This window comes from Molothrus aeneus, chromosome 1 (genome assembly GCF_037042795.1).
Source record: "Molothrus aeneus isolate 106 chromosome 1, BPBGC_Maene_1.0, whole genome shotgun sequence".
Lineage (NCBI taxonomy): Eukaryota > Metazoa > Chordata > Aves > Passeriformes > Icteridae > Molothrus > Molothrus aeneus.
Genome location: NC_089646.1, coordinates 92,853,975 through 92,868,275, shown reverse-complemented (window position 1 = coordinate 92,868,275; position 14,301 = coordinate 92,853,975). Strand labels below are relative to the sequence as shown.

Genomic DNA, 14,301 nt, shown 5'->3' with positions numbered 1-14,301 from the left:
TTGATGTTTTGGGCAGGATTGTGTAGGAAAAAACCACCACTTTCAAAGGCTCCCAGTGACTAAAAGATGCTGACTGAAGGAAAAAGGTCTGTTAAAATTAAAAAGATCCTTGGCAGAAGACGTAAAGAAGTTAAGTTCCTTCGAGATTCTCAAATTAATGACCTACCTAATTAGTGAGAGCTGCTAGCAGAGGGAGGCAGTCCACCGATTTATTTCAGGGAGGGCGTGGTGGAAACTCTCCTCCCAAACCTGGTGATCTGCGGTCTCAAATTAACGACTCGCAGCACTTTTCAGATCCCAACCCTCTTTCAAGAACAATCAGCGCCGTCCGGAAAAGTTCCTGCGGGTCTCTTTTGCGGCGCACAACGGGCACCTCCGAGCGCTCGGGGGGACACCGGGGGGGACACCGGGGGGGACACCGGGGGAGCCACCGGCGGGCGGTGCCGCGGGGCCGCTTTGTGCTTCGTGCGGCGGCGGCAGCGAGGCCTGGGACGCCGCAGCCCCGCCGGGAGCGCCGGACACCGGGAGGGGCGTGTCCGGGCCGAGTGGGGGCGTGTCCGGGTGGAACGGGGGCGTGTCCCGGGCGTGTCCCGGGGCGTGTCCGGGCCGAGCGGGGGCGTGTCCCGGGCGTGTCTGAGGCCAGCAGGGGCGTGTCCGGGGCGTGTCCCGCCGGGCCCAGGCGCCCGCCCGCCGCCGGCCCAGCCGGAGCGCGAGCCCCGCGCGGATCCCTGCGGCCGCCGCCGCTGCCGTTGGCGCGCGCGCGCCGGGAACAAAGTGGCCGCGGCGGGAGCGGAGCGCGGCGCGAGCGGGGCCGGCGGCTCGTGGGAGGCGGCGGCGCGGGAAGGGGAGGCAGCGGGGCCGGGAAGATGAACCGGAGTTTCAACAAATCTCAGACTCTGCGGTATCTGGAGTGCAGCGCGGTGGAAGTGAAGAGTAAGGTGAGCGGACCGCGGCGCGGCCTCGGCCGGGAGCGCCCCTGCCCGGTGGTGCTCCCGAAAATGAATGGAGCCCCCCGCCCCCTTCCCCCGTGTCTGCCCTCCCCGCCCGGTGCGGCCGGAGCCGTGTCCCAGGCTCAGCCCGCAGAGCGGGGACGGGCTGGCGGCGGCCGGCGGAGAGGCGGGATCAGCGCTCCGGGCGCAGCTCCCGGCGAGCCGCCCCTGCCCGGCCGAGGCGGCGGCGCGACCCTTCCCCGCCCGCCCCCGGCGCGGCGCCCGCCGCTCCCCGCTCCATCTTTTGTTTCGCCGCGGGGACTCCGGCGGTAACTTCGTGGGGCGGCTCGGGAAGCGCCGCCGGCCTCGCCTGGCGGGCGGGATGGGGCTCGGCCCGGGGGCACCGGGAGGAGCGGCGGCGGTGCCGCTCCCGCCCCCAGTGCTCCGACCGGCTCCCGGTTGGCGGGACGGGTGCCCCGACGCGTTCTGAGAACGGGGAGGGAGAAGTGCCGGGTCCCCCCGCCGGTGCTGCCGTAGGTGCGAGACGCAGGAGCCAGAGGGAGACCTGCGGGAATCCTCCCGCTCTGCGGCGGCTGTGCCGGGATGCCGGCACCCGCGTCAGCCTGTGCCCGCTGGTGGGGCTGGGGCAGGAGCCGGGATCGGCAGGGCTGCCGGAGCTGGCCGCCCTAAGGAGGTGCCGGGGGGCTGTGCCTGATGTTGGTCGTGCTCAGCTCTGGTCGAGAGACTTTGGTCGCTCTCGGTTGAACCAGCACATCACAGTCTTGCCTCTGAGGGCGAAAATAAGTAGCGTTTAAGCAAAACTGAGAAATCTCCTCGAAAGCCCCTGTTTTATACACACATTACAGGCAAGGTGTAAGTAATGCATAAGTTGAAAAGAGTATGGATAACGTTAACATTTCCCGGAGTCCCTGATCACCTGCTGAGGTGGTGTTGGAGGTGATGTCCTTGGGCCTCTCTGCTTGGTGCTGCTCATTTTTGTCCATTTTTGCTGTTAAAATCTGCGTTCACATCAAATGGCCTTGAGCAACACATGGAACAGAGATGGCTTCAGTGGGAGAAGTACCTTGTATCCAAGGGAGCCTCCAATCATTTCTAAACATGGCACCTGAAATGTGGGTTCAGGCCCTTATTTCCTAACCTGCTGTTGCTACTTGAAAGGGCTCAACTGGCCTAGAAAGTTCCATTCTGCTTCCATAGCTGGAAAGTTTTGGTTTAGTTTGTACTGGTTCTAAGATGTAACCCACCCACAACATTCCTTGTGGCTCCCAAAAGCTCCAGATCCTGTCTTCTGAATTATACCCCTTACATTCTATGAGTGTTAAACTAAAGCCTTGACCACATAGAAGAATTTTTAAGTTCATCCTCTCTCTTCTACTTCAATGTTGCCATAGCTTGAGTTTGTTCTATTAACAATTAGAAGCAACCTTATAATAAAGAGCTCGTGGCTTCCCTTACAGCTGCAGGAATTTTATAAGTGAATCCTACCTGGTTCTATAGACACAGAGTGATGTACAGGGAGATTGTAAGCCTAGGAATGATTGAGGGTTTTTGGAGGGAAGAAAAATAAACTTACATGGGTGGGACCGAAGGCCTTCTGTAGCTCAGGGTTGTCACTGCTGGTGGCCCAGAAATTAGTATGGAGAGCTCTGCTGCATTGTAAGAAAACTTGAAATAGAAGTTAAATTGAAAATACCCTGTTGAGGGCCTAGACCCAGCAATGATCTGTAAACCTGCAGCGTGTGTCAGTGGAAGCTGTGCTGTTGAATTTCCTGGAGCTGGTGAGTTTTACTGTTAGCATGACTTGGGCACAGTAACATCTGGGCTGTTGATGTAGCAGGCTGTCGGTGCTGACATTGCAAGATACTTTTATTTTGCCTGTAAAGCTCACAGGCTCCCTCTCACAGAGTTACTCTTCAATAATCTGAAGGAGGTCCAGTGAAAAGCTCTGGCCAATGGTACCTGGCAAGGTGCTGTATAAAAACCTTATAACTCTTACAAAAACACGGTGCTCTTGGGTTATCATGATGGCAGCCTTATCCCTGTGGATCACTGTGTTGTTGTGCTGTAATCATCTAGAAATACAGAGAGTTGAGGTTTTTTTGTCTGCATGGACTATCTGAGGCTGGGGGAACAAAATGGTTCAGTAATGCAACTTTTGGTAGCCCTACGTAGTCAACCTTTTAAACACTTAGTTGCTTGTGTTTTGTAAGTATGAGGCCTGCCTGGGCTTGCCTGGGAACTTGAAAGTTGAGTCTGAGAACTCATGATTTTGCAGCTATCGCCTGGGAGCACGGGCTGCCAGGTGAGCAGAGGTGGGTGCAGCTCAGCCTCTGCGCCAGGGCATGCTGCTGGCCCGGGATCAAGGGATTCTTGGTGGCTTTTCAAAGGCTGGGGAAGTGGCAGTCCGTGGGCAGGTGGAATCCCTTTCAGCAGAGGAGCTGAGTGTGAGAGAGTGCTGCTTTTACACAATGGTGTGAAATAGCTTTTCTCCTCTGAAGATTGAGTTTGATCAGAAGGAGCGCTGGGAAAAAAATGGTTGTGGGGTGTTGGATGGGAGATAGTTTGCAGATGTTGGGATTTTGATATCCCTGCCTCTGATATGATAACCAGGTGGTTCCTTCCTTAAGGATAAACCAGCATCCTGCTGGCGTCTTGCATTAGTCACAATTCAAAAATGGCTTCTGTGAAATCTGATTTTTCTGGATTTTCTGAATTTCTTTCATTTTCTCCGAAAAACAAATTCTTGAAAGTCAGTTTGTGTCCTTGATTATTGAAAGGCGAGAGTTTATCAGCGCTAAGTGCTATGCTGGGTAAGATACTTCTCTGGAAATCCCCAAGTATCCTTAAGTTGTAAGGTTCTTGATGTGTGCCAGAGGGTTGTTAAAAACAAAGTGTGTGTGTGTATCTGTGTGTTGGAAGTGAGGAGTGGGGGAGGGAGGATGAGGAGGAGGAGAAAGCATCTTGATGGCTGAACTCATTCCAGTTTTCAACATCCTTCTTGTGCCATTGGGCCAAAACCTGCAGGCGGTATTCCTCTTTTTTTGTCCAGTGGGCCTGTGAGTTTTGTGGATGATTGGATTTCTGCGGGTCTGAACCAGCCTGTAGCTCTGCTGAACCTAGCCTGACCCATCACCCCTGCTGGGAACATGGCCCAAAGCATGCTTCAGCTCACCATTCTTGTGTCCATGGATTTTTCATGTCTGTGCCTACGTGGGGGGGACGCTGGCAGTGATATATTCTCTGGCTCTGTCATTGCAGAAGGATGAGCTTTGTTGCACTGTCTTGTACCTTTTTGTGTGTGCCAGGTCACTTTTCTCTGGGTGACTGTAAGGTGCTACAAAAGCTTGATGGGTCTCTGTGCTGCAGCAAGTGCTGAAGGGGAAAACCCTCTGCCATCTGTGCACACCTCTGTTTCAGACACAGCAGTGGTGGAAATTGCTGCAGTCGTCTTCTTTAAGAAGTTCCCTTCTGTTCAGCTCCCAGCTTTTTCCCTTCCTCTGCTTCATCCTCAGAGAGCTGGCCTTAAAATCAAAACACTTAAAAGCTTATTGTTAGATAGACAAGAGGAAGGGTAAAGAGAAACCTGCTTAGAAGTTGGCACATGTCATAAGAAAATATTAATTGAATTGTAATTATACCTTAGCCCTTCTATCCCATCTTTCATGACAAAATAAATTAGAAGCTCCGTTCTTATCTAGGTGTTGTCTCTGTAGCTCAGGATTAATGTTTCAGCCCTTTTAGACAGGATCTGAAAACACATTAGCTTGCTGGCTTAGATCAACTGTGTATTCTCATGTGTCCAGTACTCACTGGCTCCTTTTCTCTGTTAGGTGACAAGTGAAGTATCTGTCCCCTCTCAAGAAACTGCCTCTAATCTCTGAAAAAGGTTTCCAGATGACCCTTTCTCTCCCCCTTTTTCCCTTTTACCAAGATCTCCAGTGCCTGCAATGTGTGGGGCTTTTTGTGTTTGTTTTGTTTGGGATCTTGTGGCCACGGGCAGAGTTCTTAACCTATTTTTCATTTTCTGTCTTTAGCTTTACGGAGAGGTTACAGGCTTCTTTGCCCATGAATATAAGCCTACAGAAGAACAAATGCTTTTAAAATAGGAATTCCTACATTAGTGGTGGAACTTCTCTTGAATTCTAACTCCATGTAGCCAATCTTCTTTTGTCTTGCTCAGAGTGAAAGGAGACTTTCTTTTTTTCTTCCCTTGAATACTGTATGCAGTTTTTCAAATGGGAGAGTAACTACCAGCCCAAATGTGTATTTCTTTTCCAATCTCTTAGAAATTTTGGAGTAGTAGAAGTATAAGATTGCCCCAGGCCTTTAAATGATAGCACTTGGAATTGTTTGTGAAAGTGTGTGTTGTAGTTTTTTTTTTTTTTTACTTTGAAACTGACAGGTCCACGTTTCTGGCTTAAAAGCAGCAGAATACTGTTTTTCTGTTACTACTATATGAACTCCTGTGAACTGTATGTACTAGTAAGAACTAATTTTCATGATTTCAAAGTTGGCTAAATGTGCTCGTCGTTCCCTGATAAAAATGCTTTGCAGAAGAACCCTTTGTTGTTGATGAGCCCTCTTGGACAATGGAACTTTTGATAGTGGCTGAGGATTGTCAAAGCACAGCTACCTGACTCACGTGCTGACTGTCACATTGCTGCCTTACTAATAGTGTCATGTTTTCTTGCATTGCAAACTGATTTACAAATTAACAATAACGTGACTAACATCCTACTGCTATAAACAAACCCATTAAGATAAATAGAACCAGTTAATTGTAACCATATTTTTAATACTCTCTTTTCCTATCCTGTTTTGACTTTCATTAAATGTTGATGTTTAGATGGGCGCTGCAAATGGATTATTAATAAATTTCCAGTAATTTTCTGTTGTGTCCTGAGTAGACATGATACTGTTACGGTGTCAAAGACAAAAAGCACGCTTGGGATCCCCTGTGCTCTGTGCTCGTGGGAAGTCACTCGCAGCTGAAAGACTGTTTTGGTCTGAGGCACGTGCAGCAGTCAGTGCTTTAGCAAGCCTGCCCAGCTGGCAGATAGATGTAGCATTCAAACAGCTCGTGGGTGCTTTGTCCTGCTCATGTGCTGTCCCCCCTTCTCAGAAGAAGTGTGCCTGTGCTGTTACATGAAGATCGATGGTTTAAACCTTTTGCATCTTCCTCCCTGCCAAGGTTGCTGGTATTGCATGGCTGTTGCTGGACATGACTGTTCAGCTATGGCAGTGTATGTACACACATTGTGTATTTGAAATGTATAAAGTGTAACATCAAGCAGTGTTAAAACTGCAGCAATAGCAGTAAGAGCAAGCTTACTTTTAATAGTCCACTCTAAAGAGATTTTAAAGGTCTGGTTCTGCACTGTCTGGTGTTAACTGACAGAGGTCTGCAAATTGAGTTTTCCAGCCTTGTGTACTTTGATTTCACTCTAACCCTGAAGCTGTACAGGCCTTCTGAAGTTTTAAGAAAAGTTTTCCATGTGTAGCACACTTCAAAATAGATCAAAAACCTGCGCTCTTAAAATGCTACAGAATCTTAAAACAGACTTTAAGTCTGCTTAAAGTTTTTAAGCAGCACTTTAGATTCTTCCAAGTTAAAGTCATACTTTTCATACCTGGCATAAAACTAAAATAAGTGCAGTAAAAAGCCCTGTAACCATCTGATTTAACTTCTGTTTTTGAGCTTGAAAACATATTTGATTATATGCAAACCAAATGTGGCACGGACTCAGAAAACCGCAGTGCTTCTCCCTCTCAAATAAAGACTGTGTGCCACAGTAATAGCAACTTGAGACAGTCTGGATTGTTGCAAAACGTGTCAAGAGAAAGAGACTGTAAACATTAATCTCTTAAGAAGTGTTGCCTCTCTTCCTTTCCCTCCCAGTTTGCTGGGCTTTTCACAGCATGTATTGTGCTTATTCTGATGTGCTAAACAGCACCTACTAAACTCCTGGTTCCTCTCTCATTACAAACAAATCTTTGTTCTTCATAGTAGGATAGCTTTCTGAAGTGGTCATAGCTAGTTACCCCAAGTCTGTCTGCTAGGTGCCGTGAGAGAAAGTGACCACAGCTTTCAGCTGAGCCACAGCAGCGGGTCCTGTGCATGCTTGCAGCTCTTCACAGACGAGAGGCCAAACCTTTCAGCTGAAAAGTGTGGCACGAACAAGTCATCTTGGGATAGTTCTGTTCAGGGGAGAGCTGCAATGAGCGCCTGCACAGTGTAACTCACTTCTCTGACCTGTACTCTGGCACCGTGGGAGCAGTAGTGCCTCTAGGAGATCCAGGGAAGGCTGGAACACTGCTTTGAGCTACCTGGTGTCACAGAGCATGGTGTGGTGGAGGACATGCTCTGGTGCTCAGGTCTGATGTAGTTTCAGGTCTGTCTTGTCACAGAAAGATGGTAGTTCCTCCAACAACGTTCCTGAAGCAAGTATTGGTATGGGCTTGGGTACCAGCTGTGCTAACTGGATGGATGGCACGGACCAGAAAGCTGCCATCTTGTGTTCCAGTATTCCCATGCTTTCCCATTCTTGATCTTGCCTCCAGGAGGATCTCTCCTGTTTGTAATACTTTTTAGTCTATTAACTTGGGAATTTCTGATCTGCTTAAAACTTTGTCCAGCCAGTCTGTCTTATGTGAGTAGTCTTCTCAAATTTAGTCTCGCCACACTGAAACAGTCCTAAAGGACACTGAACAATGGACCTTTCAACTTTAAAGAGCACCTCAGAAAATTAAATGTTGTTTACAGCCAAGTCAGAAAGGAATGTCTCCTGTGTGAGGTTAAAATACCTGTGGAGGCTCTGTCTAACAGGCTCCAGGACAAGCCACCTCCAAGGAGTGCTTCAGAGGTGCAATTAATAGTGCCTTCCTCTGTAGTCCCTTATCATTCCATTTCTGAGAGACTTTGTGTGCACTTAATCTGAGCTTTTAGGAACCAAGAAAGGTTTTCCAAGGATTCACTGCTTGTCTCTAATTACCTTTACAATGGTAGGCCATGAGTTAAAAGATGAAATGTATGTTGGGAGATGTTGCCTTCCTCTAAGTGAAGGCAAAATCTCCCCGTACAGATGTATTCCTGTTCCCATTGGAAATGCCTGAAGTTCACTCAAGCAGAAATGGCTGGTGTGGTGCACCAGCCCCAGGCCCACCCAGCCTTGTGCCATCCCTCCTGCTTCCACCCTGCACAGCTGTTCCCAGTCCCCCTTCAGGCCTGGCCAGGGGTGTGCGTGCATCTGCATCAAATTACTTCTCTGCAGCTGTTGCTGGCACTGAGCTCATGAGGAAGCCTCTGGCGGCAGCTAAAAGGATCTTAAATAAGTTTGCAAGCAGCCAGAGCCCTTACTGGTTGCAGGTTTCCTGTATCCATGTGGATGCCTCTCAGTAAGTGTTCTGAAAGCGGTTTGCTCTCGCAGGAGACCTGGGGTAGGGCAGGGCTGCCTTTCTGCAGGAAGCTATGCTGTTGACCAGACCCGACTGCTTTGTCCCTCTGGGTGGCAAGGTGCCAAATCTTCCTTTTCTCCCTCATGCTGATGGTGAAGTGCCATGGCTGTATGCATCCTGTGCTGTGTTTGTGCTTAAGCCCTGTGCTGTGATAGAGTGTGTGTTGCACAGGACCATCTCGGTCTACATCATTTGCAAACAGACTTTGGTTTGTTCCCAGAGATGCAGGGGACTGGAATAAAAAAAGGAAGATACTTGGTTTTGGAAAGGTGGACTTGGCACTTAAATCACAGATTTATTTTGAAGGCTTTGCTTTCCTGCAAACAATTGTTTCTTGAAGGAGAGTGGCACCAGAGGTTTAAATATTGGGAGGTGAGGCAGTGAGGAAGGCTGGCAGTGTGCTGCTTGGAGACATCGCTGACAGAGATGGTAGGGAGAAAGCAGCTACAAGCAGCTCTACTGATAGGAGAGGAACTACTGGAGCAGGGCTGGCAAAGAAAGGGATGATGGTTCCAAACAAACAGGCTAAAAAATTGTTTTTGTGGATAACTATTTTCGCAGACTGCCATGCGGTGGTGAGGCTAAATAAGCAGTGTAGTGGTCTAGTTCTCTAAAGTTGTGAAATAAGGTGAGGCAGAGGAAAGGGTAACTTTGGCTTTAAGTTGCCCTTGAGCTGACAGCCAAGCATCTGTGAGACTGAATGCAAGGTGCATCTCAGGAGCAGAAGGTGGTCTGAGGGTGATGGGAACAGAGAGAGAAGAATTCCTCTTCCAAGTAGATGCAGAAGAGAGTGCTCAGTGTCCTGAGCTGAGCCTTACAGACCCCTGGAGAGGGCTGAAGGAGTTACAAAGGTTGTTCTTTAAACAAACAGAGATGTGAAACATTGTGTCAGAGAAGCAGGAAAAAAGGGGAGCCGCTGATTTTCTTTGGTAAGAGAAACTATTGTAAGAATTTAAGATACTAAAGCATGGCTGTGTTTCTCTGGGAGGGTAAAAGGAGGGAATAGAAGGAGGAAGGGTGGAAGTATGGCATGATGTCAATCAGGAAGAAAGTTTGGGGCTGAAGCTAGTGAAATTGTGTCCCTGATGGGATTTCTGTGAAGGGCAAACAGAAGAGAAGCTGTCTTGCTCTTGTGACTCTCTCTTGAAAGAGATAGCAAGATCTGAGCAGAAAATCTCACACTTTCCACTAGGTTGATCGTTTTAGTGAAGCAGAGCTGCTCTGGAGCGAGCCATTGAAGAGAAAACTTGTTGCAGAGAGCATCTGCTTGCTTGGTGGCTTCTTGCCACTAGTGACAGTCACTCTGAGGCTGGGAGCAGAGCCAGAGAATGCTGTGTAAGCTGGGAAAGGTGTAACTGGGGGAGAAAAAAGAAACAAAGACACAGAGGCATGAATGTGACAGCAGAGCTCTGAAGTCCCAGGTGAAGTCAGCAAGCACAAAACCATTTACATTTCCCTCCTCCTCTTTCTTGCCCTCTGCTCATTCTCACTGATAAAGCATGCCTGATTAGGTCTTCCCAGTTTTGCAAATCTCAGATGTAAGCAGAAATTACTGTCCATGCAAGGATGAAAGTGTTTAGTTTTCTTTCTGTTCTTGATTTTTTTACTTCATGGGAGAAGTAGGTGGGTAATGTAACTCATGTTTATTGCTAAATGTTGCTCTTTGATGTCTTCTTATTACAATGGCCTGATTTCAAAGTCAGCAATAAAGTAGAGGGATGGCACCTCATAAACATAGGGCTTCATTTTTGGCCCTGTAAACATCTTGAAACTTAAAATTTAAAGGAAAAAAAAATGAGTTGCCCTCTTTTGTTTGCAAATAACTCCTTCATTTCACAAAACAACAGCTCTCTAAGTAAACAAACCTCAAAATCCTGCTCCCTCATCTCCTCTGACCTCTTGTACCCTTTTGCCAGAAAAAAAGCCAAAGAAAGCAGTTGATTGCTCTTGATCATCCTGTGTAAGTTTTGATCAGCTAGCTGGGTCTTCCTTCTTCTTTAACACAACTTTTATCAGAACAGTTTTCTGGGCATCTGTTTTTGTTTGGGGCTCCTGCCTGATGTGTTGAATTTTTTTGTGTGCTTTTTGTCATCAAACTGCAGACAACAAATTGTTTGATTGGCTGATACTTTGAGGAACTTGGGGCAGAGGTTATTTTTGTGAAACAAAATATACAGTTTTTTCTAAGTTGTTTTTTTCAGTCATAATAAGCTCTGTCAGACTAAATTCTTTTTAAGTTCCCTCCATTCCTCCTGTCCTCTGACTTCTGCAATACTGGATGCAGTATTTGCATTAGTTAAATAGGCCTGAGTAATTTACTTCATTATGGAAAACTAATCTGCTTGTTAAAACTCTTAGTTTATCAAATAGTGAAATACAGTATTGTTCTGGCAGAGACTTTGCTGGCAGGCACCAGTCCTTGTGTATCTTTCAGTGAAGGGATATGATAAGATGAACTTTGTGGCTTAGAGAAGCAGATCAGTAGTTTTGGCTATCAGAACTTGTAGTTTCTGTAAGATACACGGTGGATGTTATCTTGAAATCCTGGCTGAATACAATGCAGAGCACCCAGTCTCCAAGCTGAGTGGCACTGCAAACCCCATTATTACTGTGATACTCTCTATCAGCCTCATTAGGAATGATGAATGAGCTGAAGCAGTTTTTTCCCCTCTTCTGAAAAGACCTGCTGACAATGGTGGCTGCCTGTCTATATGCACAGGGTGAATAAATCAGCTAAACTATTACTACGGTAATACTAACTTTTAAACAAAAAGAAAGTCATTCTCATTATCTGCTTAAATCTCTTGATTCTTCCCTTCTCCTCTACAGAACCACCTTCTAGCTCCCTTGCCTTAAAAAGCTGGGTCATGCAGAAAGCACAAGTGAAATCTTTTGCATTTGTTTACTATTGTGCTATTCCCAGGCAAATGAAAATGGCTCTTGGGCTTTCCTAAGGCTGAACATGTGACCAAGTCAATTTGACTGGACAGCATTCCTGTCAGTGCCCCAAGCCTGCAATGGCATTCCCACATGTCAGGCTCCACTGATCAGTAGTTTCCAGTGTGCCTGCAGGGGCTAGGCTGGGAGGCTTGGCCCTTTTGCCAGCTATCTTCTCATGGGGCAACTTAAGCTGAGCTTTGGGTCATACCAGCCAAGTGCAAGTAACCATCCTTGGTTCTCTCCTCTGTCCTTTTCCATGTCACTTTTCTGCTGGGAGCAGTGTCCTGAGCTCTGCCTCAGCTGTGTTGGGCAGAGCAGGATGGGTTCCCTCAGCAGACCATGGGTCCAAGGGGGCTGTGAGGGGTGGGTGTTGTGCTGCCTGGGGTAAGACTGCACAGCAGCTGCTTCCTCCACAGTACCGTGTGTGCTAATGGTCCTCAACAAGCTGTCCAGTAAACAAATGGTTACTGGGACTGGCATCTGAGTGCCCTGGCATTTTGGCTAAGGGAATCCCAAGGAATCCTGGGTTCCTGTTCAGGTGTGCAGAACAGTAGATGCAGCTCTAAGCAGAACCTTTGGTCTCCCCTTTAGTTTATCATGTAGATAGGCGTTAAACTTGGCACTTGAAGATGGCTTTTTCTAGCTTGAATCTAAGAAAAAGTAAACTTCAGGTTACTTTTTAAATAAGAAGACTTCAGCTTTTTCTTTTCAGTTTGAAGTGTGTCCACAGAAGTAAGTTGCTGCTCGCATTTTTCTGGAGAGGAGCAGGGGGTGGAGGACAAAGGAGGACTTTTTTCCTCCATTGAAACCAGCTGTGGTTTGCTTGCTTTGTGTGCATTTGGGCGCTCTGAAATCCAAACTGGAACTAGCAGTTAATATTACAAACAAGCAGCATAATTTGACTAAACAAGCTTTCAGATGATCACAACTAGGCTTTGATGCTCAAGAGTGGGATTTTCATAACTGCGGAAGTAATTTGAGAACATGCTTGTGCCCAAAGCCAGTAGGGTTATGTTGGCTTCTTTTTTTTCCTTTTTGCTTGAAGATGATTATGGTGATGATTCATAATTTTGTTAGTCTCAGCAAAAGAGTGGCTTGCATGTATAGTTGATTTAACAGCTGAGAATCTCTAAGCAAGTCATTCTCCATTTTGAGGAAGAATTTGTCTGGAGAAAATTCTCCCCGTTCTTATTTCTTTTGTGTGCTTGTTAGTTTTATGTCTTTGATTTCAAGCCCTGGTATTGGCTGACTTTGCAAATAAGAACTTCCATGAGGTCCTAGTTACAGCTTTACTTGTTCTTGGATTTGTGGCTGTGGTTCCATGTGTTCAAGAGTGAGTTAGGATGGCTTTAGAGGTTTGGTTAATGAACAGTAGTTTAATCATGCCATACAATCTGAAATATTAAATTAAATGTACCAGAAAGGTGATTTAAGCTGTTTAGTCTAACTAGATGCCTGTTTTCATTATCATAATTTCCTTAAATAGAGGATCAAATTCTTCCCTCCAGTTCTTAACAGCATATTTTGTTTCTAATATCAGAAATAAGGACCAATGAAATCTTCTCCTCAGTCACTTTGAGTTACTTAAAACAGCTTCATGGATTTATAACGTTTTCTATTGTCTTGTGCCAAATCACACCCTCCTACCCCTGCTATTTTTTTTTTGTCAAGCACTTAATGGTCTGTAAAGCTTTAAAAATAAAAACCAGTGGAGTGACAGAAAAAATAAAGCCATGAAAACTAACTTTCCTTCTGCTGCACGGGTTGCCAAGAAATTCAGGGGTCATGTAGAGTGAGTGTATTTTCTAATAACAAGCTGTGTGCTCACATACCATGCTTCTTTAAAGATCTTGTGGTTGGGATCCCAGTGGTATTGATGGCAAACGTGCAAAGAATTTTTATAAGGTTGTTTGAATAGCTGAGTAACTTCTTTTGAAAGCAGTAGAGTGAATACTTCTGCTTTGGAGAGGAATGGTTCTGTGGATGCCTGAGATGATGATAATGAATGATGGACCTTCAAAGTTAAGTCTTATAAATGCAGTTATCCTCTAGAGGATTTAATGAAAACTTAATATTTTAAAAATGTGATTTCTTTTAGCAAGGAACACTTCGGTGTACCTGTGATGTCTTGGTAGCCATGGTTATGTTCTGATGGGAGGACCTAAAAGGCCACTAGTAGACTTGTAAGCACCAGCATCTGACTGTATTCACCACAGAATAGGTTTGAATGGTAGAAGTTGGACTCGATCTCAGAAGTCTTTACCAACCTGATTGATCCTGTCGCTCTCTAATTCTCTGAAGAGAGGTGATCCATACCACGTTCAAATGCCAAACTGGAGCACTGGCCTGTGGTGACACATCTGCTGATGCTCTGTTTGCTTTCTCTTGCAGTTTGGGGCAGAGTTCAGAAGGTTCTCTCTGGATCGCTACAAGCCAGGAAAGTTTGAAGACTTCTACAAACTAATTCTTCACATCCATCACATAGCCAACCTGGAAGTGATGATCGGATATGCTGATGTGCATGGAGACCTTCTCCCTATTAATAATGATGACAACTTCTTCAAGGCTGTTTCAAGTGCTCATCCACTGCTCAGGGTTTTTATCCAAAGACAAGGTAAGATGCAGTTTCATTTCAGTGCCTCAAAGTGTGCTGCAGCAAGGGGAAGACTGGATTTGTGCCACCCATTTAAAGGGTGAAATCCTGTAAGAGGCATCTAGGAGCCATCTTGCTCTTCCTCACAGGCACTTCATTGCAGCTGGCAGGAATGGCATGGCTTCATGGCAGGGAGGGGACTGCAGTGCTGCCTGTAAGGTGTTTGAAGGATACCATGCTGAGGATCACTGGAAGCCCCTTTGCTGTCTGAGGCGAGTGTACCTTGTGCTGCTGGTACCCTGTCATCACCCGAGCATGCCAGGTGCACCATTCCCCTTGGTGGAAGGAAGGGATCTTAGTGCT

General features: G+C 46.7%; 1 protein-coding gene across 1 annotated transcript in view; it reads left to right on the top strand.

Moving 5' to 3' along the window:
• Nucleotides 1–866: 866 nt before the first annotated feature.
• PARD6G (par-6 family cell polarity regulator gamma) overlaps nucleotides 867–14,301 on the top strand; it is a 64,832-nt gene continuing 51,397 nt past the window's right edge. The window contains exons 1-2 of the mRNA XM_066546065.1: nucleotides 867–938; nucleotides 13,737–13,959. Coding sequence (XP_066402162.1) covers nucleotides 867–938; nucleotides 13,737–13,959 — 295 coding nt within the window. The remainder of the gene's footprint in view (nucleotides 939–13,736; nucleotides 13,960–14,301) is intronic.